This window comes from Branchiostoma belcheri, unplaced genomic scaffold (genome assembly GCF_001625305.1).
Source record: "Branchiostoma belcheri isolate BF01 breed outbred unplaced genomic scaffold, Haploidv18h27 scaffold263, whole genome shotgun sequence".
NCBI classification, from domain to species: Eukaryota; Metazoa; Chordata; class Leptocardii; order Amphioxiformes; family Branchiostomatidae; genus Branchiostoma; species Branchiostoma belcheri.
This window is the reverse complement of record NW_017803869.1, coordinates 98,959-125,501: the sequence shown is the minus strand read 5'-3', so window position 1 is coordinate 125,501 and position 26,543 is coordinate 98,959. Positions and strand designations below refer to the sequence as shown.

Genomic DNA, 26,543 nt, shown 5'->3' with positions numbered 1-26,543 from the left:
TTCAGCGTTTGAAATACCAGAAGTTAGAACAGACTCGGCCGCCGGCTACTAGTATCTGAGTATTTTTCTCGCAAATAGCCGCAAATCAAGCAAGTATTACTTAGTACTGAAAAAAGACCATGTATCAGCGGGCAAAGTCTCTGCTGCGCTTTCCAACAGCAACCAACTTGCACATTGGCACTACCCGCTCTGATCCTCTAGCCGTCATTATCATAGTCATCATTGCAACTCCAAGCAGATGTGGCATGCCGTTTCATTCCAAGTACAATGTACATTCAAGTTCTTGGTGGTCGACCTTTCAAACATTGACACTACCCGTAGTCCTCATACAATGAAAGAAAGCCATTTACAATAGCATTGTACAGACACATTACACAGGTAAATGATATTCATGTGTCTTTGGATGGATTTGGAACTATTCATTCATGGAAATACACATTTTCATTTGTTATCGAGTTGACAGACAATTAAACAGACTGTTTGAGGGAATTAGCCTGCGGTATCGACTATTCATGGTGGAATACGTTTTGTCGACTTTCTCAGGGTTGGACAAGTCCCATTGCCCACTTGCTCAGGGCAAGTAAAAGCACTGTTTGGGCAAGTGAATGTTACCCTGTAAATTTTTTAGATGTGGCATAATTTATGCCCCAGTGTTCACTCATCATTTTCCCCCCAAAAAATGTATAATATCTTATTGATGTTAGTCAAAAGTATGACTCTTTTTGTCAGAGAATCATTTGCAAGTCTCAAACCTCTTTATTTTGGTGAATAATGGTCAAGCATAGGACAATACAATAAAGGGCTTTTTCACTGACAAATTTTCCTTGTGGTAAAAATGCATAGAAATATGTCATTGTTATTTTGCATTGGGCAAGTGAAAAGGTGGTTCGGGAAAGTAGAAATACCCGTGTGCTTGCCCGATAGGGCAAGTAGATTTTTGAAAACTTGTCCAACCCTGCTTTCTACTGGCTTAAAGGTTTCTCATTGTATTCACGTTCGTTGTCAAATACATGTAGATCGAACGCCCACACAACAGATAAAGCACCACTCACACAAACATAATCTCCAAGGAGATTCTGCTGGGCAAAAGGAGCCTACATTGGCTGCCTGAAACCGTTGGACAACTTGATACTATATTGTAGCCACCCAAACCACTAGTATATGCTTGGAGACCGAACCGACTACGCCCTGGCAGGTGATACAGCGCCTCCCAGCGACGTTTGTAAGCGACAGCAGGCTTTTGCGACAGTGGATCTAGATCTATTAGAAAAATAACATCACACGAATGTATTTTCGGGCTTTTATATGATTCATACATTAACAAACTACGAGTCTAATGTATATAATATGTATATATATACAACATATAACAAAATAGATATTTTAAACCAAAAAATAATTTACATGCACAAGTTTCACGAAGTTAGTCCCATGCGCTACATAATACTTTCATCTGCTGTATATCGTCATGTTTTGAATGTTTATATTCTAAATATTCATGGCTACACATTGCCTTTCCAGACCCGATCCTGGGCAGGAATATGAAAATACAATGTAATAAAATGATCATGATCACTGATGAAAAGTAGCGGATGCTGCTTGAAACATCTGATTCAAAATCTATCCAGTTGCTTGAATGACAAAATTTTTTCTTGTGTATCTCATTTCCTGGTTGTCTAACCTTCATAGATGTTATGATCATCATACTAATGTTAACTATGACATACAATAGCTTCATTAATGCACACGTTGGGTTTAAGTCTTTTTTTCTAACTTTCCACATACATGTACATGCTGGTACATAAACAGCACCATTCTTTTTAGTAAATGCTCAGAAGCTAACATATATGTACACCCTCTCAGTTTGACAATAGTAACTTGTGAAATGTAAACTTCTACCAACTTTGAAATACAATCAGTACTAAACATGAATCCTTATGAGTCATAATAAACTGTTGGAACAGAATATGGGCAGTTAACAGTAGTGTACAGTGCCCCAAAAAACTCTTTTAAACAAAGTTGAATCAGCTGTAGTAACTATTATTTTTTTTACCGTTTTTCAAACTTCTTCTAAATGTTTATATTTAGTGTTCTTTCATACTACATTTACACTGGTATATACATGTATGTATTCCCTTAATAACATTTACAGTAACTTGAGGTGTGAAACAACAACAGCTACAACAACAACAAAGAGGTTATAAAGAGTAAATTTCTACACATTTCTACTTTTTTTTGGCATATTGTCCATTTTTAACTTTTTTTCAGTGTTTTCCCCCCATCTCCAGTTCAACATTCAGCAATACAATAAAGTCATTACATATAAACACTATCTATTTGGTTGTCACTTTTCACACATAATAATACTTAAGTACACAGCTACATTTTTTGTGTATTTTTTATTGTGGTTAAAGTGCTGTTCAGTTCTTTTGGTCATCATCAGGTAAACAACGCATGATGCACAGTGAGGCTTTCAGTCATCCACTGGTCTGAGGAATCCACCAATCCTGATGAGCCTTCTCAGCATCAATGAACAATTTGCTCAACTCTTTCAGACATCTGTTGAAAGAATCCATAGAATCTTGTCACCAGTTGAGCTTCATTGAGCAATGCACAAAACTCTCATCTTCCAATGGTGCATGACATGTTTCCTCAAGATGGGCGATATCTTGTCAATCATCTCCCATCTACTGATGACGAATCCTTGTGAGTCTGATGACAAACCTTCCTGGATAACTGCAGAATGTCTCGTCATTGCAGGTTTTGAAGGAAGGAGAAAGTCCTTTCACAACCCAGTGTCTAGTAACTCATCTCCCAATGGTGCATGACATATGTTTCCTTAAGATGGGCAATGTCTTGTCAATCGTCTCCCATCTACTAATGACAAATCCTTGTGAGTCCTGGATAACTGCAGAATGTCTCTTCACTGCAGGTTTTGAAGGAAGGAGAAAGTCTTCATAATCCAGTGTTTAATTCATATATTTTGTTCATCCATACATGTGCTCTAAGCAATATTGTTGGTGAAGAAAGTAGTCAACTTAGCTCCCTTATCAGTTCATAAGGGTTCCTTGACTTGAAGCGTTTCAGTAAATGCTAATATTCACATATGGAAATTATTGATCCATTTCTGATAGATTGTCTTCTTCGGCTCGGTCCAACTGATTTTCCAAGGGTTTATAGTGATCAACGTCAGTAAATACATTGCCACTGCCGTTGGCATTACCCAGGAGGCACCACAGGGAGGTGGCAGTCGGACTTTGCCCCCCAATCGTCACAGCCGTTTAGGTGTGGGACGGTAGGGGCAACTTCTCCTTCACCTCCTAATATAACAAAATAGGAAGGAATGACATTGATGTAACTTTGTACAAGTGCATTACATTCACTTATTTCAAGGAATCCATATTGGAGGCCTTACTATTAAATCAACCAAAAAAACAAATGCCATATGCAAAGTGAAAGAGCCACCTCACTCTAATGAAGCTAGTTTGAATGAATGAATGGTTCATTTAATAAAATACATTGCAGCCAAGTACATGTATGTCTGAATTGTGTATTCCATACGGAATTCGCAAACACAAGCTCGCAGAGGTCTTCACACATTACTGTTTTAAAACCTTTGACACTTAATTTTTGTGAAGGTTCATTGATCAATCTACCATTATGCTTCTAATCGTGATCTGTCCACCAACCTCTGCTATGCATCTTTTTACACATCTAAAAGTCTTGTAATGTAGACATAGTCACCTGAACCAGTCTCTGCCAGAAGGCCCTCTCCCCCTCCCTCCTCTGTGGTTGGGGCACCTGTCGTTCTTCTCTCAGAAGAAGAGCTCTGAGCTCATCAGTGTCCATGATTACTACAGGGTCTATCTTGTGGGTGTTTATCAGTCCAACAAGGTACTCATTGTAGTGGAGTCTGTGTACAGGAGACATTGAAAAAGATTGTAACGTTATATCTTAAAATCAGACTTCTGTTCTATCCTGACTCGTTGTACTTTAGCCTGCCATCACTGATTATGAATAATACAGCAACAACTGTATCGAATAACACAATTTGCATTAAACTTACGGCAAAAATGTATGATTGAGAGTGACCAATACAGACAAATTCCACTACTTTTGTTAGCATCTGATTGCCACATTAGTCATTATCATTTCCAAATTTATGAAGTATATATTTTTCACTGAACATCTGATGTGGGAATATTAAATGTGCACCTGCAGAGTCCTGCATACCCAGGGGGGGCCTCTCGGCCGCAGTGGTCATCTCGTAGGCCGTCATTGGTTTCCTTTTGCTCCATGACTTGGCACCGATTTCCACCAACTGAAATGCAGAAACATTGGTATGAATTCTAGAATTTAACTGCTGTCACACTATAGTTTAGTCAACAAAAAGTATTAAGCAGCAAAATAATACTTACACTTAGAAGAAGAACGCATGCTTGAATGCAATCACCAGACAAAATTTCCACTAATTTTGTTAGCAATCAACTGGCACTGTGTACGATCATATGACAGTCAAGTATACATGTACAGTTGTAGTTCATTTAAACATACCCCCCTAATCTTTGAAAATATTATCTTTGACAATGTTGAAATTATTTCATAAGGCCCCTGCAAGAGATGACAGCCAAATATCAAAACAATTTCTTTTCAATACATGTATCAAATAATATATTATTGTATACATCATGTACCATTCAAATCATTGAGTTGAATGAGTTTAAGTGTCATAGTCATACACATTAAATTAGGAGTACTTCTTTACAATACTTGTCTGTTCACTGTACTGCAGTGCTAAATTGAGTCACTAGGTGGCTCTTGAGCCACTTCTCCTGTATGACTCATCAACAAAACATTTGCATGGAACCAGTGTAGTGCAAATCACTCTGAGTCAGGTTCAAATAACCACTCCTTTATGCAGAGAAAATGCCTGTGGTCACGTCAAGACTGTTCTCTCCACTCAAACAGGCAAACAGGCCCAAACAGGCCAAAACATCCTGTTTCAAACTTGGGAATCCCTGGTATGAGTAATATTACACCCGTCCTGCAACTTTGACAATCAACACATTGTTTCCAGAGATGCTGACAGAATATGAAGACAGTGTTAGCAGTAAAGACAACAAAAGCAAATTTGAATATCTATATGGTTTTTCCAGCAGTTGCCTATAGGAGTAAGAATCTTGAGCAAATAAGTTAGTGAATGCACATTGTATATTGTCATTGATTATAATTTGTTTAAGATTTGACTCAATGTGAACATTGACTATGAATCATGTCATTGCATGAGTAATGGAAAATATTACTTAGTAGGGAAACATGATACATGTACCTCTCATACATGTATGTTAAAGGAGAAAACAACCAAATACCATTTGGGTCAGTAGGGCTGGAAATTCATTTTTGGGATTAGGTGCACTGGTGCACCCCAACTTAAAAAAAATTAGGTGCACAATTTTTTTTTATTGCACCATATAAAATAGAATAACTAGAATGTCAGCAATAACTAATTATGTTTCATTTCCAAAGAAAAGTATGTACTACAACAATGATTTGATTATTTTTCTGACACTTAGATGTAAAGAATATTTTGTACACCACTATACATCTAACATGATCTTTACATACGTAAAACTACGAAAATATTTGGGTGCAATCACAGAAAAAAATTGGGTGCACAGCTCCAAATTTGGGTGCGCTAAGGTGCACATGCGCCCAGTATTTCGAGCCCTGGTCAGTATCAATAAATCATGCATACTGGAAAATCATGATGATAGAATTTTTTATGTTCTGTAACATAATTGCAGGTAGGCATGTAGCATACCTGATAAATGAAATGAATATTTGAACACTTGTACCAACAGGTCCATGCACAAAAATAAACTTTCTTTTGTAGCAGAGTCTTAAAGGATCTGTACCTGAACAAAGGCTTAGGGTTATTGTTTGCAACTGAAGTGACATTGCAAACAAAATGTAATACTGCCTGTATTGTGAGTAGAATGTGGTTGCTATAGCACTGGTAGAATGCAATTAAAAACAGAACCCATGCATTCAATGTCATGACAGCATCCATTCACTACTGAACAATAAAGAGGGATTTTTTTAGGGAATTCCCCCTCAACCTTTGTCAGATAAAGACTTAAGAAGGTGAATTCGGTGACGGAATGTAAAGTGTACAGAGTTGAACACCTATGGATTTTATGCAAAATGTGTACAAAATGACTGTTAGTGAAACCTCCCTAATCTTGCAAATGTGTCTGGTACATTCCAACTGGGTTAAGAATAGCTAACAGAGTTGAATTACTAAACACAAAAAGAGGAACTGAAACCTTAACCAACAAATAACCCTGGGGGAAAAAACCTGCTTGCATAAAAGAGTAACATCTGCATCTGTTTTCACAAAACACACTCAAGTGCAAAGCTGCCCTTCCACGCATCCCTGCTTTGCCGTTGCATGCTGAAGGTCATGTAGTGCCCATGAATGCAACAAGTAATGTTACTATATATTGTCATTGGGCATGTTCTGCAAGATTTAGTCGGAACTCATCTACAAAAATGCACTACAGGTACCTGTGCAAAAAATACTTTGCATTGCTACAAAAGAAACAGGAAAAATTCAATTACATGTACTCCATTTGTATATAGGTAATCATTTCCACAACAGTGCGTAATATACACAAACATGTGTATCATATGTGTATATCTTATTTTCTCCACCCTTCAAATCATTAAGAACTACAATTTCCTTCAGCCGTGTCTAGTGATTGGTGGCATTACATGTACCTGGTGGATTTTCAGCATTCTCAGCTTGTTGTGAGGCAGGGGGCGGGTCTGTGTCAAACTCCACATCGTTATCCTGTGAGGTAAGAACAAGAAAACCTTGAGTCATCATTACTTGGTCTTTGGTAGCTCAGGCACCATGTAATGGGGATGGTTCATTATAGGGTTGATTTTTTCACCTCTCAAGTTGAAGACTCTGATACAAGGCTTCGGGATTCCTAATCCAACTGTTACAACTTTTCAAAATAAACAAGCAAAATCATTTAATAAGTCATTTTGAAACCTTCCATCTTTTTACTGGACTCCATAAAAATTTGAATTTGTTCTAGTTAGCCATTGCTAGGCTTTTGAGCTGATCAGTTTGTTCAGCTTTTGCTCAGTTCCCCCATTCACAGACTAAGTTCTTGTATGGTGGATATTTATATATTTTATGTCGCTTTTAGTATAAAGCTTTCCATACAAACGGAACTTGTTGGTGCTTAACAAGATTTGTTGCTGTGAAACCAAAGAAGTAAAGTGTTTGTTTGGTCCACAGTAAGGTATGGCAAGACAAGGCAAGTTCTGACGTGTCTGATCATGCGTGACCTGACTTACATTACAATGTATGACCAATGAGATCTGTATGCCTCTTGGATTACTTTATCACAATAACCCTAGACCTATTGATTAATGGAAATCAATATTTACAATAGTACAGATTCTGAAGTTCGTAGGTTAAAAGGGACAATGGCAACAAATGTACATAAAAAAATTGTGGCACGTACACCGGTGCCTTTGATGTACTATGCAAACAGTCTAAAAAAACTCTTCCGGTGGCAGTCTTGATAAGGCTAACAACATTCCTTTTATCCAATGTTTGCAATTTATGATAAATTATAAGCGCTGTCTAAAACTAAGTGCCATGCAAATATTTGAACTGAGTTAAGTGGTACAAATTAATAAAAAAATTTTATGGTGTAATTAAATACACAGGGATAGGTATGAAAGATGCAGAGGGCTATACATGTATATATAAAACAAAAACAAGAAGGGCCTTCATGTACAACATAGACTACAAAGGTGTGAGAATACACAGTAATGACAAACATGCAAACAATGAGATGACAACCGGTATACCAAATATTAGCTAGCTTTTACTATATTGATTAAAACTCACATTGCATTGTGATGTATATCAGGATCAAGTATTGATTTTTGGCTTCTATTTTCAGCTTCTATGAACTTTTGTTGTCAAGTTCTTGTCATCCTTTATACTAGGCAGTAATAATCATTGAACTGAAGACTTGCACTGCCGAATGACCGGTTCTAAGAGAGAGTCAACTCACATTCAGCAGTTGCTGTAACTGTGCTGGGTCTCTGTCTCTCATGTAAAACAGACAGTCTCTTGGGTGGTGAGCGTGGAGGCCTTTACGTGCACAGGAGGCAAACCTTGTGCAGTTCTGTATTGACAGAGATACATGATGTACTGTAAGTAATCTTACTTTAAAAGAAAAATGTTAAATTCTATAATTTATACTGGAGACATTTTGTTGGTAAATGAGATAAAACCTTTGACAAACGACATCCTGTATACATATACATATACATGTGCATCAGTGCATGTATATGATAAATAATGTTCCAAAAACCTGCTGTCTCAGTTTGAAGAATCTGGAATGTTCACTGCAAGCTACTTACATGTCTGAAGGTGTTGTAGCATCCAGAACAGAACTCATGTTTACATTGGACGCACTGAAAGTGCATGCAACCTCCTTTAGCCAGAGCATACCGGAACTTGCAGTTGGGACAGTCTGCATTAGAAAAAAGTGACCATCATATCAAATAGCAGTAGATATATTACATAGGACAATTTAAAGCGAAAAAGAAACCTGTCCAACAATTAGACATCTTCAGTATAATGGCCATTGTTTTCAGTACCATATAATATTCTCTGTTTAAGGTGAAAAGGGTGATGCTTTTACTCACCAATGCCACTTTCATTCAATATAGCAGCTAATCCAGCAGCTTGGAACTGGGGATCATTTAGTTCCTTCCAGGCCTGGAACTGCTCACATGATATGTTCTCATGTTGGTCTTCCCACTGCAAAATAATCAACAAATACTGCTAAACCTGACATGCTTCGCAAAGTTATCTCACTTTCATTTCTGCTGAATTATTCTGCAGATAAAGACACAGACCACAGAACAAAACAATGGTACTTACAGGCTTCTTGCACTTGTAACAGGTTATAAATCCACAATCCGCACACACCATTTTCAGCCTCCTATCTGGTTGATCATTGATCATCCCTGATGAGCACTGCATGTGAAGAACAAAGTCATTGTTAAAACCTTTAATAGAGCAACAAACATACATGTACAGCTCAATTATTATCCGTACAGTGAGGCCACTTTCAAAATCAATTGACTTCAATACTATTTTGTGACAGAATAAAGATTGAATTCACTCATTCTAATACTCTACAAGTGATTAGTGAACTTACCTGTGAGCACCATCTGAAGTTAGGAAGTTTCATCAGTGTCCTATCTCGCAATTTCTGCTGGAAGAGTCCATGGACTGGTGCTTCCAAGATTGACTTCAGCTGCAACAGGAAAAAATTTGAAGACAATGAGCAACTTTATAAATAACAGCTGAGAACTTATCAACTTATCAATTATCACATAAGTCAAATACTTGTCACTTAAATCTATACCATAAAGACACATTTTGTGCGGCTTCTTTTGTAATCAACCACACTTACACTCATCATCTCTTATTATCAGGAAACAAGAAAAAATGCACAGCCTGAGAGATGTACAATATTCCCACCATTATGTCAAGGAGGTTGAAGAACTCAGATTCTGCATCTTCATCATCGTCGAGGTCAGGTTGACTACAGACAGGACAGACCATGTCCTTGATGTTCTTGTCCCTGATGGTGATGGTGAAGTACTGTTTCATACAGGACACACAGACTTCACAGCTACAGTGGGTCAGTACCAGCAGCTGGAGGAGGGGGGGGGGATTGATATTTTCATTAGAAGATTGTATATAATGAACATTCATAATAGAGATGGATGACAAATGACCAAGGTACATGTAAAATAATTTTTTCAAATGTTACAGTTGAACACCTGTAGCCTGGTTACCAAACTTACTTTGGCTCCAAAGTTTTATGCTATTTGCAGAGATGATAAAAGCTTGGTAACCAGACTACAACATATGGGCCCTACATTGCTATGAACTGCGAGACTAAAAAAAGACAGGAGTCAGTCAAGGGAGGGGTTCCTCCCTAGAAGTGATTACACCCTGAAATGATGATTACAGTACATTTATGTCATATATTTTTCATGGCTTCTTTGTAAACATGATAAGCAAATTGACAGATCATTTACTCAACCACCATATCTATAACGCCAGAATGAATTCTAGTAATTAAAAAATAAACACATAGAATATTGGCTCAAACAAGACAATTGCATTAGGTTCCTTTCAGTTAATATACAAAACATTGTGACCAGGAACTAACCTTATGTTGTGGCAGCACGTCCGTGCAGACCTGACACTCGTGTTGTAGGTACTTCTTACAGGACTCCAGACCCTGGCAGGATCTCACAGCCTCGATGATGTCCTCAAAGTCATACTCATCGTACTCTCCACTCTCAATCAACTTCACTGCCTGTTCAGCCCTGCCCCAAGATGGGAGGTTGAACTGACATAACAGCATTCTTACATTTCTCTGAAATAAACAAAAAAAAACAGTGCAGTTTTAGTTGATATAATCAAGGAATATTCCATTTCATAAGATGAGGGAGGGGTTACAAAAAATCTTTTTGCTGTTATCCCAAATTATTTCTAAACGAAACTGCTACTGTAAATCACTTTAAGTTCATGGTAGCAAAAGTTTAGAGTCTGAGAAAAAAGGAAATGTTTGCGTAACTATACATTCGACCGGTGCAAAAAAAGAAAGAAGGCAAATTATTTTTTCATAATAATGATAAGTTTGCAGTACAGAAGTGATCAAGAAAACCGCAAATATAAAAGTAACGCAAAAAACAATGACAGAGATAAGACTCTAACGTACCTCAAAGTCCCCTGGCTTCAACTCGACTCGGTTGCGGTTTTCGTCCTCTTTCCAGATGTGCTCCTCGAATGGTCTCAGTTGTTCCAGTTGTATGGCCTGGATGGCCTTCTCCGCGTCACCACATTTCTCCTGTAGAGCCGCCAGCACCTGATCCTGCTCAAACTCCTGGAACTCCATCACATAGATGAACTGGAACACAAACATTTGGACACAAAGTTTAGCCTTTTTGTCATTATGTATTATACCAACACAGATGGAACTTTCATGCTAACAAACAGTGATGCTTTCAATGCAGATATTCAAGAGAATTTAGCCTATAGTAACATGTTAGACTGTTTTTCTAAAGAGACGTGCACCAAGTTTTCTTTTTACTCAGTGTGAAAGGATTATGTAATACCTTTTTCCGTCTGCAGTCGATGCACTCCTTGATAGATTTGGCAATGTCTCCTTCCTGTTTCCTGAGAGCTTCCGCTGCTTCCTGTGTGGTGATGACTCCGACTATGTTTGTCTTCAATTTCTTTGATTCCTCTGTCGCTTGTGTTGCAATGCTGGCCACGAGTCCCTGCCAGTTCTCCTTTAGCCACTGTACAGGGTCGCCGTTTTCACAGTGGAGCAGAGCTGCTTGCACCTCTTCTGGGAGAAACCCTGCATTCTCTGCTGCCTGTACAAGGTACACAGACAGAATACATTACTATCTTATAACATACTACCAATCAGACAGAAAACTGTAAATCACTTTAAGTTCATGGTAGCAAAAGTCCTGAGAAAAATGGACATGTTCGCGGAACTATATGTTTGTGGTGGCATCAGGTGCATGCAGCAAAAAGAAAGTCAGTAAATTATTTGTTCACAGTAATGATAAGTCCATGGTACAGAAGTGACCACGAAAACTGCAAATATTTTTTATTTTATTCACATGGATTTTTGAGCATTGGATAGGAAGCACTTGTTGTGCTTATGTAAATCCGCTGCTCATAAAACATAATACAAATGTAACATAAAGATGACATAAAGTATAACATAAACATAAAATGAAAGTGGCTGGCGCACCAATACCTAGCATAACATTATTGAGATTGGTCAAATCTTCCAGAGTGGTGGATATAGTTAAACACAATACTGTAAGTCCAGTTATGTTCACGAATGCTTTATTTCACGAGATGGAGCAATTTAGGAGTTCACGAGGTCTCTGACTTCGCGAGTCGGTAATTTTTAACAAGGCGTTACATGTCTGCAAATTTACCGACAGTCAATAATTTTTTTTCCGCGTGAGGTACATGCGAGGTACGCGCGGTTAGAACATGGTTCCGTGGACATGACACTGTCCAAACTGAAGCCCATCCATGCAAACTGGGTCCTGGGTGCACTGGACAGTATCGCCAACAACATGGGCATCGCCAGGGGATGGGACCGCACAGGGATCTGAGCCGCTGTGAGCCGACGGGCGCGTGAGTAAAAACAAAGCCGCCGCCATGTTTGAACTTTCGACTCGCAAATGTTGCCAACTTCTGCACAGTAGTCCTCGCGTAAATCATCTTTAGTTATGAAATTTTAGAGCACTGTTCTATAAATTTGCTGTTTGGGAACGTTTAAAACCATGTTGATTCAACAAGTTGTAAAAAAAAAATAAAAAAATATCAAGCAAACTTAGACCATTAGACAACGCGCTATGTAAACAAATGCCGCCATGTTGGATTTCTTGTGATTTGGCGATCGGCTCGGCGGTTACTCGGCGGTAGATTTTCGTGCAATTCTTCCCTAAAAATACCTGTTAATGTTGTATATGAAGCGTAAATTTTCTTGGGATGTATGGAAATCTTGTGAAATGATTTTTCTTGCGTGTAGCTTTGGTGACTAACGTTGAACTCGTGTAGTTTGATCTCTCGAGGTATAGACAAAGACCCACGCTATCCCGCTTGGTTCTATTTTTCGATTTACCGTACCGTAAATAATTCTGCTTTACGTGGCTTGTACACGACCACAACTTTTTACCGATGTATGTTGTAAAATTCCGTATGTACGATGTTGCACATGTTTACAGCTGTTCACCGCTACGTTATCGCCGAACTAGCGTTCTTGTTAAAACTGATGTTGTCTAGTCGGCTTTGTAAACTTTTAGTTTTACCGTTCTTCGCAAGAAACACTTGTATTACTAGTAACAAAATAATGACTCCGTGAACCATATGCTCATTGAATAAAGTTTATTTGATTCTGAAAAGAAGTCTGCTGTTATTCGTTGAGTCTTGTCATTTACTAGTACGTAATGTAGAAGTTGTTAGTATAGAGTTGAGACGCACGATGTTTGGGGGAGGGGGGTGGTACGTACGGAATGGGTTCGCGAGGAGGTGAGTTCACGAGAAGAGCGTCTTCGTGAAAACCGTGAACTTAAAGATTTCGTAATCAAAAATGGACTTACAGTATCAAAGATACGGCAGTTGGTAGGGTATGGGAGGGAGGGGCTACCTGTAAGAAGTAAAGTACATAATGTGGCGTCGTTTACGTTGAGTGGGTCGGAAGGAAGTATGTTTTCAAGATGAAGGCAAGATATGGATAACAACATTTTGGTCCTTTTAGTATTATAACATTTGCAGTGTAATAAATAGTGTTCTGGTGTCTCATTCGGATGCCCACATTTGCACTCGGGACTACTGATACAGTGATGCTGGAATAGGTGGTAGTTCAGCTGGCTGAAACCAAGCCTGAGTCTGGTAAGGTGAGTCACATGGTGTCCGTGGCCGTGAGAGTAGTGAGGATGTCTAGGCATGCTATCAAAGCAAGACTCTAATTCATTTTTGAATGCACGAATGGATGGGGATTCTTTGGCGGTCTGGGGTAACTTGTTCCAAGAGAAAACAGCAGAAGGCAAGAAAGATTTTTTGTACTTTTCAGTTTTGAGGGTAAAAGAGAGATAATTCTGGTCAGTACGCAGGCCATAAGGGGTGGAATCACGGATAAGTGGGGGAACCAAGTCTTGTAGATATTTGGGAACTAAGCCATTGGCCATTTTATAAAAGTGAACAAGTTTGAACTTTTCGTGTCTGTTGGCAAGTGTTTCCCAACCGACGTCACATAGAATGCGGTGGTGATTCGTCCCTCTCATTGTGCCTGTGCAAGCCCGGGCAGCGGACACCTGGACTGACTCAAGGAGGTCTGAATCCTTCATAAGAACACCACACCAGGCAACATTGGCGTACTCAAGTAAAGGACGTATCATGGCTTTGTGCAGGATTTCAAGCGTTTTCCGTGGCACAAAATTTGATATTCTTGTCAACAAGTTAACTCGCTTCATTGCTTTCGTCACCAGAGTTGACACGTGGAGTGACCATGATAAATTTGGAGTGAGATGTAAGCCAAGGTGCTGGTGAGAGGGAGTTTCAGTCAGCTGAACACCTCTAAAGTATAGTGGTGGGTGAAGAACCTTTCTTCTTTTAGAGGAAAAGGTCATCAGTTCTGTTTTGCCGGGATTGAATGTTACAAGCCACTGGTCTGACCAGTCTGACACTACACTGAGATCATGATTCAGTCCGTTCGCTGAGACAACGGGATCCATGATCTAACAGTGCGGTGTCATCAGCAAAAAGACGGGAATCTGTTCGTAGGTTGTCAACAAGGTCATTTATAAATACAAGAAAGAGCAATGGGCCGAGAAGTGACCCTTGTGGAACACCTGCATCAATTGATAGCCATTCAGAGCACATCCCGTTTATAACAACTCGCTGTTTACGATCGCTCAGGTAGGATTCAATCCATAATAAGAGAGACCCAGTAACTCCTAGTTGTCGCAACTTAAAGATTAATCCCCCATGCCAAACCTTATCAAAAGCTTTAGATATGTCAAGAAAAACTGCACGGGTTTCGAGGCCTTGGTCAAGTGCTTGATGAATTTTGTGGACTAAATAGGTCAATGAATTAACGGTGGAATCTCCCAAGGCGAACCCGGCATTACGGTCAGTGAGAAGCTTGTTACTGTGGAAGTATGAGGACAGTTGATTATGGACTATTCTTTCAAAGACCTTTGACACACAACATAGGAGGGATATGGGTCTGTAGTTTTCCTTGATCTGCTTGCCTCCTTTCTTGTGCACGGGCACAACATTCGAACAAATAAACATGTAAAAGTAAAAAATCGTGGTTTAAAGTAGTATCTGATAAGCAGAAAATGCAGCAAATTTAGAATATCTGACAACTGACTACTGAGTATTGTTCAATTTAAATTAACGTTGAGCTATTCAAGACAATGAATGAATGTAGTACTAATGAGAATGAACATACCCTGAACCATTTGATCATCTGTAGTCCCTCTGTCCTCATGTCTTCTTGTCTTTTCCTTTCCTGTAGTTCCCGGATGTTCATGGGTCTCCTTTCCACCTCTCCTTGCTGACCCAAAGATGACAGGTCTAACAACAGAAAATAATGAGACAATGAGTGAAAATAACCTGAAAAATTAAGAATGAATCTAACGGAGCATCTGTCTGAAAAGGATGGAAATAATGTCACATTGACTAACTGTCTGTATTCTTGGTAACAACCATCCATGCTTACTTTCAAATTTTGTTTGCAAAATACAGCAATTTTGTTATGGAATCCTGTTTGTAATAACGTCAATACAATGCCACCTCCGCCTCCCTGTTTATAGGTTCCACAACAATAAGAAAACTGTTACCTGGCTGTCTTTCAGCCATGGGTGAGTCAGGTATGTCAGTGACCCCCTGTGCTGCAGTGTCTGGTGGTCTGGACATGAGTGGTGCAGGGGACAGGGACGCTCTCTGACGCTCCTCATCCTCCTTCTTAGCAAGCTGCTTCTCCCTCCAAATCTAGAAATACAATTACAAAACATGATACCTCGCACCAGTGTTCCAGCCTGCTTCAAATATTTTTTCTGTCATCTCAATTTTGTTTGAACTAACACAACATCAACCCACAGGATAGGGGCAAGTGGCGAGCTGCCATCAAGTCTCAGTTGTGCAGTGCAAGCACGTCTAACCCTCGGAAGACGGGGAACAACAGACGATAAACCAGACAGTGAGTGAGTGAGTAAGTGATCATATCAAGGGAGAAAGGTATAAGGCATAACCCATTTGCACCAGAGGCGCCACAATCCTAAGGGGCATGCTCCAAATGTAGATAAACAACCTTACACAACAAATTACTAGTACTTGTCAAAAAAAAAATATTCCTTCATCCATCTTCAAGTCAAAGTGAAGTAAACATTCACCAAAACTGCTTAAATTACCAACAGAAGAAAAGTGGAACGTCATGACAATGTGTCCACAGATGAATTCTAACCTGATCCTGGATCTCAGAGATAGTCCCACCAGGAACTCTAGATTCAGCTTTTCCAGGCAACATCGCAGGTGTATCCACTGGTGTCAAGTCACCACCCATCGTCTCTGGCCTCTTCCCAGGTACACCTCTCTCCAGATTCAGCTGTGATAGAGATTCTTCTACATTTGTGATAGCCTCTCCAGTGACTGACACATCCTGTATCTGTTCTTCTGTCCCTTTTATGAACTGTGGGTTGTCACTCGTCTTGTTGCACATGGCACAAATCCTGGTATCTCGCTCATTGATAAATGTGCATGCCTCACAGTGCCATTTCTGGGTGTACCCTTTTGACTTGCTGGGTGAAAGAGGCTTTGCAGCAGAGCTCTGAGATGATACCAATGGTGGTGATGCTGGTTTGATGACTTGTGACTTGGCTGTAAGAGATTCAGCATTCTGCCCCTGGCTGTGGGATTCCTTATTACTAGCTGCAGCAGTCTGTCCAATATTGGCCTGTCCCAACCCTGCTGTAGGCTGTTCCACGGGAGGTCTCCTTATGATATCTTCTGCCTTCTGAAAGGGCACAGCATCAGCTCTGTAGGGTCTTTGCTCAGACTTCTGACTAGCTGCTGCTGTTGCTGGGACCTTGGGACTCTGTGAAGGCTTCCATTCCATGGAAGGGGGTGGCTTCAGCACTTCTGGTAAGCCAAGCTCCCTCATGGATGGTCTTGGCTCGGGTAAGAACCTGGAGTCGTGCTGCATCAGTCTGCTGTCAATCAAAGGCAGCTTGGCATTGCAGACCCCACAGGTGATGTTGACAATCGGATTGGAGTGTCTACAGCGAGTGCAAGTGATTTCAGAGAAAGACATCTGCGGCCTAGATGGGGCTTCAAACTCCTGTGGTGGATGTCTGTATTGTAGCGTGTATGGTTGCCTTATGGGAGCCTGCTGTTGTCCCCACATTGCTGCCATGTTCTGAGGGCCAGCAAAGTTCTGCCACTGCTGCTGTTGGGGGTGAGGATGTTGACCTTGAGGCTGGACAAAATGACCTTGACCTTGAGCAAAGTTCACAGCCTGATATGTTCCTTGAGGCAAGGCTGTGGGCATTGCTCCATGTTGTGCATCAGCTCTCTGGGACTGGCCCATGTATGCTTGTTGCTGTTGCTGTTGTTGTTGCTGTCTCTCCATTCTCCTTTCTGTACCAGTGAGTTGTCTCAGGGCTTCCTCAACCATCGCTTTTTGCTTCAGCAGATTTTGCCTCTTCTTCTCTAACTCCACAAACTCGGGAGTCGCCTCTGAGAACTTGCTCTGCCTCTCGTTTATTTCTTCGATCCCAACTCTGTACTTCGCAATCTCGATCTCAAACTTCATCACCCTTCTGCTGAGATCTGGTATCTGAGGGCCTGCATGGGCTTGTGGTGCTGCTACAGGTGTGATAGCCGCTGCCCTAGCAGGCTGTGGACTCAGAGACTGACTGGGTTTAACACCAGATGCCACATCCAAGGGCTGTCCACCAAGGGATACGCCCGACAGTACATTAGGAGTCACTGTAGCCACCTTGTCAGGGGATATCTGTGATGGACTTGACCGTAATGGCAGGGACCGATGCTGGTTTACTGGTACTTGTGACTCCTGTTCGCCCGGCGGTTCGTGCATCTTGTCAATGGGTACTCGGACATGGGACCTTCTGGTCTTGTGCTTGTGAAGCTGAGCATCGCAAGTAGGGCAGTAGGCCGCTTCACAACTTCTGCAATACTCTGAGGCTGGTTCTTCACACACTTTACAGTACATGACTTCAGCCGCTATTGCAGGGGCCACAGCTATAATATAAAATGCAGCTGATAGTATCAGTTGATGGACAACCTAAAAGCAAAGTTGTCATCAAACACATTAGCAACCTTAATCCCCTAATACTCTTACATAAGCAGGGAAAATGACATACACAAAAGGATAGAATTAAACATCTATTCTCATTCCTTCTCCAATCTACATTTCCACTATTAGCCCAACTTTTGTCACTGATAGAAGTACAAGTAAAAAATTTAAGACATACTATTCAGAGAATCCATAAAGAAGTCTTTTAAAAATTTATCACATACTCTCCATAGCATCCATACTCTCCATTTCATCTGCAAGGAAAATAGGCAACAGATGTTTTCAAAACTTACCAAGCTGTTGTTCCTGGCTTTGTAGTTGCATTTGCTGTTCTGCCAGTGGTGCACTCTGCAGCAGCTGGTCTTTAGAAAACCCAGGGGAAGCTGCACTAGACTCTGTCTCTGCAGTGACTTGAAGTTCTGGAGCCTGAAAGGATGTCATTGCAATATCTTAAAACTGTGTTCTGTGTGAAACCATGTTCTCATATCATAGCAGTACGGCTGTTAATTATTGTTTCCTTAAAATAGTGAATGTTTCTATGGGCAAACAAGAAGGTACACTTACAGTACACATACAGTATGCTTTTGTATAAACTTGCAGTTCCTGAAAAAAAGGGTACTGAAAGCAATATGTGGATTACAGTTTAACTGAGTGAGTCTTGATTGTTGACAGTCAAAACTTACCTTGGGCATTTAAACATTATACTCATTTTGGTTCTGAACACTGGAAATAGCATCCTATTGCATTAAAGTTTCAATGGTTACATGCTACAACCAATCAACTGCCAGGTCCACCTATGATTGGTTAAAAGTTTTGATTCTGGCCCATCAGAGGTCTTGATGCATGGGCATATCAAAATACGTATTGGACATATGTGCTAAACATATCTTGGAGAAATCCTTGAATACCTACTTTTGATTCCACAGAGTAAGCCAGGCTAGCCTGTTCTCTCTGCCTTTGATAGTACTGTTCTTTAGCGAGTTGTTCAGCCTGCTGAAATATTTCCCTTGGAATGAATATATACATCGTGTCTGGTTCTGGATGCGTGCCGCATATGATCATTTCCAGTTCTAGTCGTGCCTGAATCAGGTCTGCTGCGATCTCCACCACTCTGACCACATCTGGTTCTGGCTGGTCGTCGGGGAAGGCCAGTCCATCCTGTGCACAGATGGTATAGCCTAGCTTCTGTAGAACTGGCCTTGAGCCCTGGAAACATTATAAATGTAAATAATTTATAATTAGCCAAAAGTACAATTCTGTCTGATTCAATATTATAACAGGTGTTAATTCAAACAAATTCTCAGCAAACAGAAGCTTTATCTTTTATATAGGCGTACATGGATATAGTCGTTGTTTAAAACCAGAAACACAATTTTTAACAACAACACGCAAAGAAGCAACATGTTCATGAGATTAAAAGCAGTTAAAAGCAAAATATTCCCCACTGGGTTAAGACTATAGCAGTAATGTTTGACTCACCTGAATGATATCTACTTTTGTCTTGAAAATACCATTGGAAAATTTCACAATCCTCCAAAATGCAGGTCTGACAGGTTTGAGGAGATTTCGTGCATATTTCTCCAATATTGTCACTGCGGCAAGGAGGTCCAGGACTTTCTGTGGTCTCTGTTGATAGATAGTGTATATTGTAAGAGAGATAATATTGTTTCCATACAAACTATACTTGCATCTGCCACCTATAGAAAATATTGACTTGTAAAATCCTTCATGTCTCCAGAGAAACTAAACATGAAATCATGTACAGTAATACAGGGCTATAAATGTGAATCTGGCCAATATCAGATCTAAAGGCCTATTACTATTAGTTGAATTTTTGTGCTCACTCAGGACAAACCATAAGAAACTTATTTACACATATATGCAACTCATCATGATCACATGCTGTTTCTTTAGAAACAGTCATTGATGCATGTTTGTTTTCAGAGTGTGGGAAAGAGGAACTTGGAAACCCCATGTGGGAGTTATGAGATTAGTCTGCATGTAATAAGTCTAGAACCTTCATGCAGTTTCACTCTCTGTTATAATGACTGTACAGGCAACAATAATTCCCAACTTTGCAAGGCAAAGTTTCTATAGAAATGATACCATTCCTTTTTATTGCAGTTACACTATGTTTGCATAAATGACAAGCTCTATATTATCAGATATGATACATTTTTGCATACAGGTACCCATGATTACAATATGGTCTGACATACAATGACGCCAGCAAATTAGTATGGGCCTTTTAGTCTAATTCCTAGTATCAAATATCTAGACAACTATATATAAAATTTTATCAACTAGAAAGGCCAATATTTGCTTTGGAGCAAATACAGCGATGGGTTCACCACATTTTACGACATGGCAGGGAAAGAATGAGAAACACAAGGGAAAACAATGATTTACATTGATATAACTATAATATGAAGTAACATACAACTAAAACAACAGTTGGATAGCTATTCCCTACTTTATTGGTTAGGATTTTTAATTGCATAATGCAAACTGTTGATTTTCAAAATAAAAATAAAAAAACGTTCATGCCCCGCATTCCAATGCTGGAGCAGAAAAGCTTGAAATACCTACCAAAACACTTGAATAAAGACATACTGTCAGTATGGAAATGCTCTGTGCAGGTGTTAATCAAGTTAAATCCCAACAGCCAATCAGCAAGAAATGCTCTGTGCAGGTGGAAATGCTCTGTGCAGGTGTTAATCAAGTTAAATCCCAACAGCCAATCAGCAAGAAGTATAGAGGAAAGCTGCATGCCTATTGGTTGATGCCCTGCATTCCATTGTGATGACTCATGCCCAGACGTGGTAAACACGGCACACTAACACAGTAATACATTTGCTATAACACAGCCTAAAAACTCAAATAAAACCATTCTAAAAGCCTGTATCACAATAATTTAAAAAACGCCTAGGGGTATTTGCCCACTGTACCTCCATACCAAATTTCAGGACCTTAGGCCCTAAAATGAAGAAGCTGAATCCATTTAAAAAATGGCAGGAGGAGGAGAAGAAGAAGAAACATCAGAAAAAGCAATATGGGTTCACCACCACTTCGTGGTGTGGTGAACCCAAAACGACTAATGGGATGACATGCACATACAATGTAGCTGTTACAATAATAAATAATTCATAATGATAATCCTTTATCATTTCTAATACCGGTACTGAACAGACGATATTCAGAGAGCACTATTAACATCATTGGGACTTATCTGTCATGCAATTTTCTGCTTCTTGTTCAAATCATTCAAATCAAGTTCACATAGACTAAAAAAAAGTTATATCAAAAAATGTAAATCAAATTTATGAATCAACTAGAGTTCCCCGATCTCATACCTTCGCCAAATGATGTTAATCTTTATGACTGACAAAGTTTAGATTAGATTATCCCCCCCTGATTTAAGAAATAGGAACCTAATTTTCATGAATTATATTGTTTTATCATAATCTCAACCAAAAGACAAAAAGTCTTATATTAACAAAGAATGCATTCTAGCATTTCCTAATAAATTATGCAAATGAGGTCCTGATTTCAATAAATTATGTTTAATGATGTTCACCTCAATTTAACTTTCAAATGCCACAAGTATGAAATTCCAGGCAGTTATCATTACATAATTATAAAATTTTCTCATTAATTATGCAAATTAAGTTCTTTTTAAGATAATCAATATCTTCCTGTGTTTCTCTCGTTATCAATTACCAATGTCACAAGCTTCAATTGTCCTATCATGGAATGCAGCTGATTTATAGAATTTCCCCATAAATTATGCAAATTACATCCATATTTGCATAATTGTCACATAATTATATTAAGCATCACGTAAGCTACCTACATACCAAAAATCACGACGATCCGTCAACCGGTTCTTGAGTTATCCCCTTTTGAATATTTTCAAGAATTTATCCCTGCAGTTCTAGAGCAAGCCTCTAGGGGGCCTAAACTCACGCCACTTCTTTCCCAGCACAAGAGCTACCTACCATCTAAATTTCAATACCATAGCATGTCTAGATCATGAGATATCGAAACCGGAAGTTCAGCTGCAGTACCATAATAAGCCGCTAGGGGGTCCAAAATCTAATCATTTTGAGGTCTCATCAAGACCTACCCACCTACCAAGTATCAAGACAATCCATCAAGGCCTTCTCAAGTTATCGTGTTTACAGACAGACACACACACACACAAACACACACATACACGAACGCCCCTGAAAACATAACCTTCTTGGCGAAGGTAATAATAATGAAGTTCTCAGCTGTCGTGCTTGTCAACTTTACTAATTTACAAATTACAGTAACCTTGACAAAATGAACACACTAACCTGTGTGCAGTTGTCTCGAAGAAGTGTAGCGAAGTCCACATGGGTGTACCTTTCTTGTAGTGAATTGCTTTTCTGTATGATAGCGACCACTAATGGATGGAACACTGCGATTGAAAGTGTTCCAATCTGCTCGAACATAGACCGAATTTCACTTCTCAAGTTAGTTATTATGGCCATCAAGGTCAATGTTCTTGAGGCCAGTAGCCCTTCTATCCTTGTATTGATACTTGACTGACTGGGATTTTGGTGTTGATTATTCGATTCCTGCTCATGAGATTTTGAGTCCTCTTTATCACTTGTCCCACGAGGGTTTAACCCAGTTTCATTGGTTTCTGTAGCATTTCCAGTTACATGTACAAGCAATACCTGTTGCTCTTCAGTGGGTGCCTGTAGTTGTACCATATGAGTATTGGTAGGCTGTCTAAGGTGACAAGGGCTATCAAGAACTCTCTCATCTATAGGAGTATCTCCATCAGTACTGACTGATTCATTGTCAACCACCCTCGCTTCACTCCTTACATATACTAAATGTACAATATTTCCATCATCAGATGTTGTTGTTTGATGGCTTGAACCATCTGTGGCATCCATGATGTTTCCCCGGAGGCCTAACTGAGCTGTTGACAAGTCAATGTTCTGCAATCTTTCAGCAGTTGGAGAACCCCTTTCTTCAGTCATATTTAGTATATTTCCCAAACAGGTGTAATTTTGGTGCTTTACAGTTTACCAGCTGTTCCTCAATGTCCAAACGACACAGTTCAGGCTGCAATCAATGGGTTTTGCAAAAACTGAATGGTCTCTCATAAGCAAGAAAACAAATGTGGTGCTAATGAGAAAGACAGTATGGCATCTCTCTTCTTTAAGCAAATGAAGTAATCTCCAAAGGTCCTAAAAAAGTAAAATCATACCTGAGTGCCAAAATAAATGTGATGTAACTCAAGATGAAAGTGCAGGATTTTGGTTAACCTCTCTGCCTAAGAATTGTTCAAATTCAAGAAAAAAGAAGGGTTAAATGAATCAGCAAAAAGAAATTTCTGAATTTCAACAGGCCAGCATTTCAGGTGTCAACAAATTGACCTTGCAAAGACAAAGTCCTTGCTAAAAAAAATCTGTCTTTGAGATCTCCGTCTGTCAGGAAAAAAAATGAGATTCAAATAAAAACAATTTAGCCAACAGATGTTATCAGTAAACCAAACACTGAGTTTGGCATAGACCCTTTGACACTTGTCTCCTAATGCAAGAGGGTGAGCTAGGAAAGTCTATTCAGGGACACTGTTTCTTTGGTGACACCTGTTGCAGCGACTTGACTGAATGTGTTGACAGTTGACCAGTGTACTTGATTTGACCAATTTTGCCTGCTGTTGACCTCCTACGTCAGGTCAGAATATGGTCCGCCTTTGGATTCAAACCTGAAGGACAAAAGTGAAAGTTAGAAAATAAAAGGATATAAATCCAAAACATACAAAACAATCAATATTAAATTAGACTACTATGATCTCATACCCTTGCCAAATGATGTTAACCTTTATGACTGACAAAAGTATGTTTCTCATTTATTATTACTTTTAAGTTGATAATCTGCTTCACAGAATGTCAGCCTTGAGTACAAACTTTCAGTTTCAGGCAATTGCCACTATGGAAATCCGAATTATGACATTTTCTCATTAATCATGCAAATTGTATGTTATGACCTAGCAAGAGCAGATCAAACCATTCAGTCTAGCTTAAGGTGGTTTACAACATCTATGCCTTATGGACAAGGGTCTTTGCACCATTTGTGGGAAGGAACTTTCTTGGTGGCTTGACTTTGTATCAAACTCCGTGTCACCGTAGGCGACATCACCAAACAGCCTCCTTCGAGTTTGACCACCAAAATACGGCCAGCCCGGCTCTTTGGCCACATTGCTCAGGCTGAATCTCCCCTGGAACCAGCTGCTCTGCTGAGAGAGCCAACCCCACCATATGGTTAGTCTCCAACAGGCTCCTTTGCAGGCTGAATAAATAGTAGAAATCGGCTAAGGGGAACATCATTGGCCAGAGGAGTTGGCCGGCCATAGAGGGTCCAGCCTGCAAAGGAGTCTGGTATCCTGTCCCAGAGGACAACCATGGTGCGACCACCTCAAGGGCAAAGGCCACCAAATGCCGCATGCCCAGAGGGCCCAATCTGAGACCCCTTTGATTGAGTGCAGCTAAACCAACTGAAAACAGCCTTTTTCTTGGTATGTGTGGATGAATGCTGGTATTTTCCAGCTGGAGAGTTATTTCTATTTCTATTAACTTGAAAAAACTGGCTGTTAGTGTTGTTCTGGCTGCTTGGTAGGTTCTAAAACTAATCCCATCTTCTTGTCTTTTGGTGGTTTTCAAGGGGGTCAGAGTTCATGCTGCCAGTGTTTGCATTTGCCGTGATATGTATCGCTGGTCAAAAAGTGAAATTTTTGGCCTAAATGGACAATTTGGAAGTTGGACTACCCTGTCAATATGTGTTTACAATAGTTGAACACTCAAGTAGGTGATTCTTTAATGTTTTCCATATATTCCAATAGGAGCTGGAATTAGTGGGCTGTCCCCTCAAGGACGACCTTCTGGTTGTGGCCTCGACCTCAACACTGCCTGGGAGGCAGCCAGAGACAGATCTACCCAGCGATCCATCACATGATACAAACACCCATGTGATGCTTAAAGGTCAAACAAACAGCTTCTGCTCATGTGATGCTCTCTACTCTACTGTTAAATACTAGTATTAATTATTAAAAGTCACAGTGGTAGAGGGCACCATAGCTGGGCAGCAAAATTTGTGCTCCTTGCTATATTACCAAGAAGGTTTACCCCCTTGCTATAACGTTCGAAACTGAAACGTCCCCTAACTACATGTAACGTTACGGCATTTTGCAATCAATAATTGCTGCACACACAACATAGACAGCTGGCCAACAAATGTGTCGCAGTATGGTTTTCAAGAGCTGCCTTGGAGCAAACCGATTTGAAGACATCTGAAATCTATTTGCAGTGTTCATGTTAACAAAATGAAATTAACATTTAACCGATTTGATCTCTAAGAGGGTGACCGGTCGATATTCTAAACTTTGGGAAGTTGCATGTGCCTGGTCTGGCTTCCTTGTAGGGAAATTGCAGAACCTATTTAGCGTATCGTAACACAAAAGTACAATATACAGCACTGCATATCTAGTAACGTTATACACTTTCATTTATCATCAAAACCAATATGTGTATTGAATCTACGAACAAGCTGGCAGTACGTAAAATTCGTAAGTTATCGCTTGACATATCAATTATACCAAGGCAGTATACGTAGGCAGCTAAGGCCACACCAAGTAAATTTTATGGATGACGTCCTTTGGAGACCCTAAATCTAATGCGAGAGGGCGAAAAAAAAACAAGAAGGGCCCTAAAAAACAAGATGCCTAGATTAGAAATATATCTATATGATATATATATCATTCCCGCAAGGACGTTCTATATCACTTGTACTAGCCAAATTGAGGTCCATATTTGGTTATACCAAGGAGCTCCGTAGTTATACTTACAAACCCGAAAGGCTTCAATGAATGTAGAACTCTGCACTGTTTGTCAGGAAATATGCAGGTGTGGTCCAACAGGGTATGTACGCGTACGCTTTGGGGCGGCGGAAACAAGCTGAACTGCGCAGACGCAGCTTGGGGGGTTCCCGGTGAGTCACGGTGGGGCTTACCAGGGCGGCTTACCAGATGGCAATTTCCCGTGGTGCCATGCGCGCTTAAAAACGTTGGCGCCAATTACGAATGATGTTAAAGTCTCAGAGCTTATTACGACTTTACGCTTTGCAGGTAATGTGCCATTACGAATTACGTTAATTTTTTGGGAGGTTGCCTACGGATTGCGAAGACTAAAAAAGCCTGATTTATTACGTCTTACGAGAAAGGGCATGCAGGCACCCTTAAATCAGATAGTACTGGTAGTGCATAGACTTTACTTTTAAAATAGCCCTCTCGAGAGATAATGTTGATCGGCTGACAGAAAAAAAAGTGTCATTTTACTTTCCACTTTTGCACCTGTAAGACCTGTATTACAACGTTAATAAATTAAATAGCGTTAATCCAATAGGCAGTTGTCTTTTTTATCCATTAACAAAAAGGGGGGAGAATTTGCCAGAGGAGGTTGGCCGCCTTGTAAGTTACCCTGGAAGCCAGAGTACAGCGGGTCGCGGCTGGTTTCTTATCGGCCTGCC

At 39.9% G+C, this 26,543-nt stretch overlaps 1 protein-coding gene across 2 annotated transcripts; it reads right to left on the bottom strand.

The window, feature by feature from the left end:
- Positions 1-1,067: 1,067 nt before the first annotated feature.
- On the bottom strand, positions 1,068-25,976 carry LOC109472050 (E3 ubiquitin-protein ligase RNF31-like). Of its 2 annotated transcripts, none has more exons than XM_019771625.1 (21): positions 25,864-25,976; positions 22,319-23,727; positions 19,458-19,604; positions 18,891-19,184; positions 18,272-18,404; positions 16,128-17,923; positions 15,505-15,655; positions 15,114-15,238; positions 11,239-11,502; positions 10,842-11,030; positions 10,287-10,496; positions 9,587-9,763; positions 9,261-9,359; positions 8,981-9,076; positions 8,743-8,857; positions 8,455-8,567; positions 8,103-8,216; positions 6,781-6,853; positions 4,216-4,321; positions 3,745-3,913; positions 1,068-3,320 (listed from the first exon to the last, which is right to left on the bottom strand). In XM_019771625.1, exons 2-21 carry the CDS (start codon positions 22,994-22,996, stop codon positions 3,282-3,284), a joined length of 5,088 nt encoding a protein of 1,695 aa, XP_019627184.1. In that variant the 5' UTR covers positions 22,997-23,727; positions 25,864-25,976; the 3' UTR covers positions 1,068-3,281. The 2 variants fall into 2 exon arrangements, with proteins under 2 accessions (XP_019627184.1, XP_019627185.1); XM_019771626.1 differs by lacking the exon at positions 25,864-25,976 and adding an exon at positions 24,091-24,105.
- Positions 25,977-26,543: the final 567 nt, after the last annotated feature.

Bases quoted from the DNA above. Each gene is read 5' to 3' on its own strand.
- LOC109472050 (XM_019771625.1), bottom strand. From the start codon at position 22,996: ATGACTGAAGAAAGGGGTTCTCCAACTGCTGAAAGATTGCAGAACATT. The intron at 18,405-18,890 runs GTAGGTATTCAA...ACATCCTTTCAG, and splicing joins CTTACTCTGTGGAATCAAAA to GCTCCAGAACTTCAAGTCAC. The intron at 3,914-4,215 runs GTGCACATTTAA...TCCTGTACACAG, and splicing joins GGGTATGCAGGACTCTGCAG to ACTCCACTACAATGAGTACC.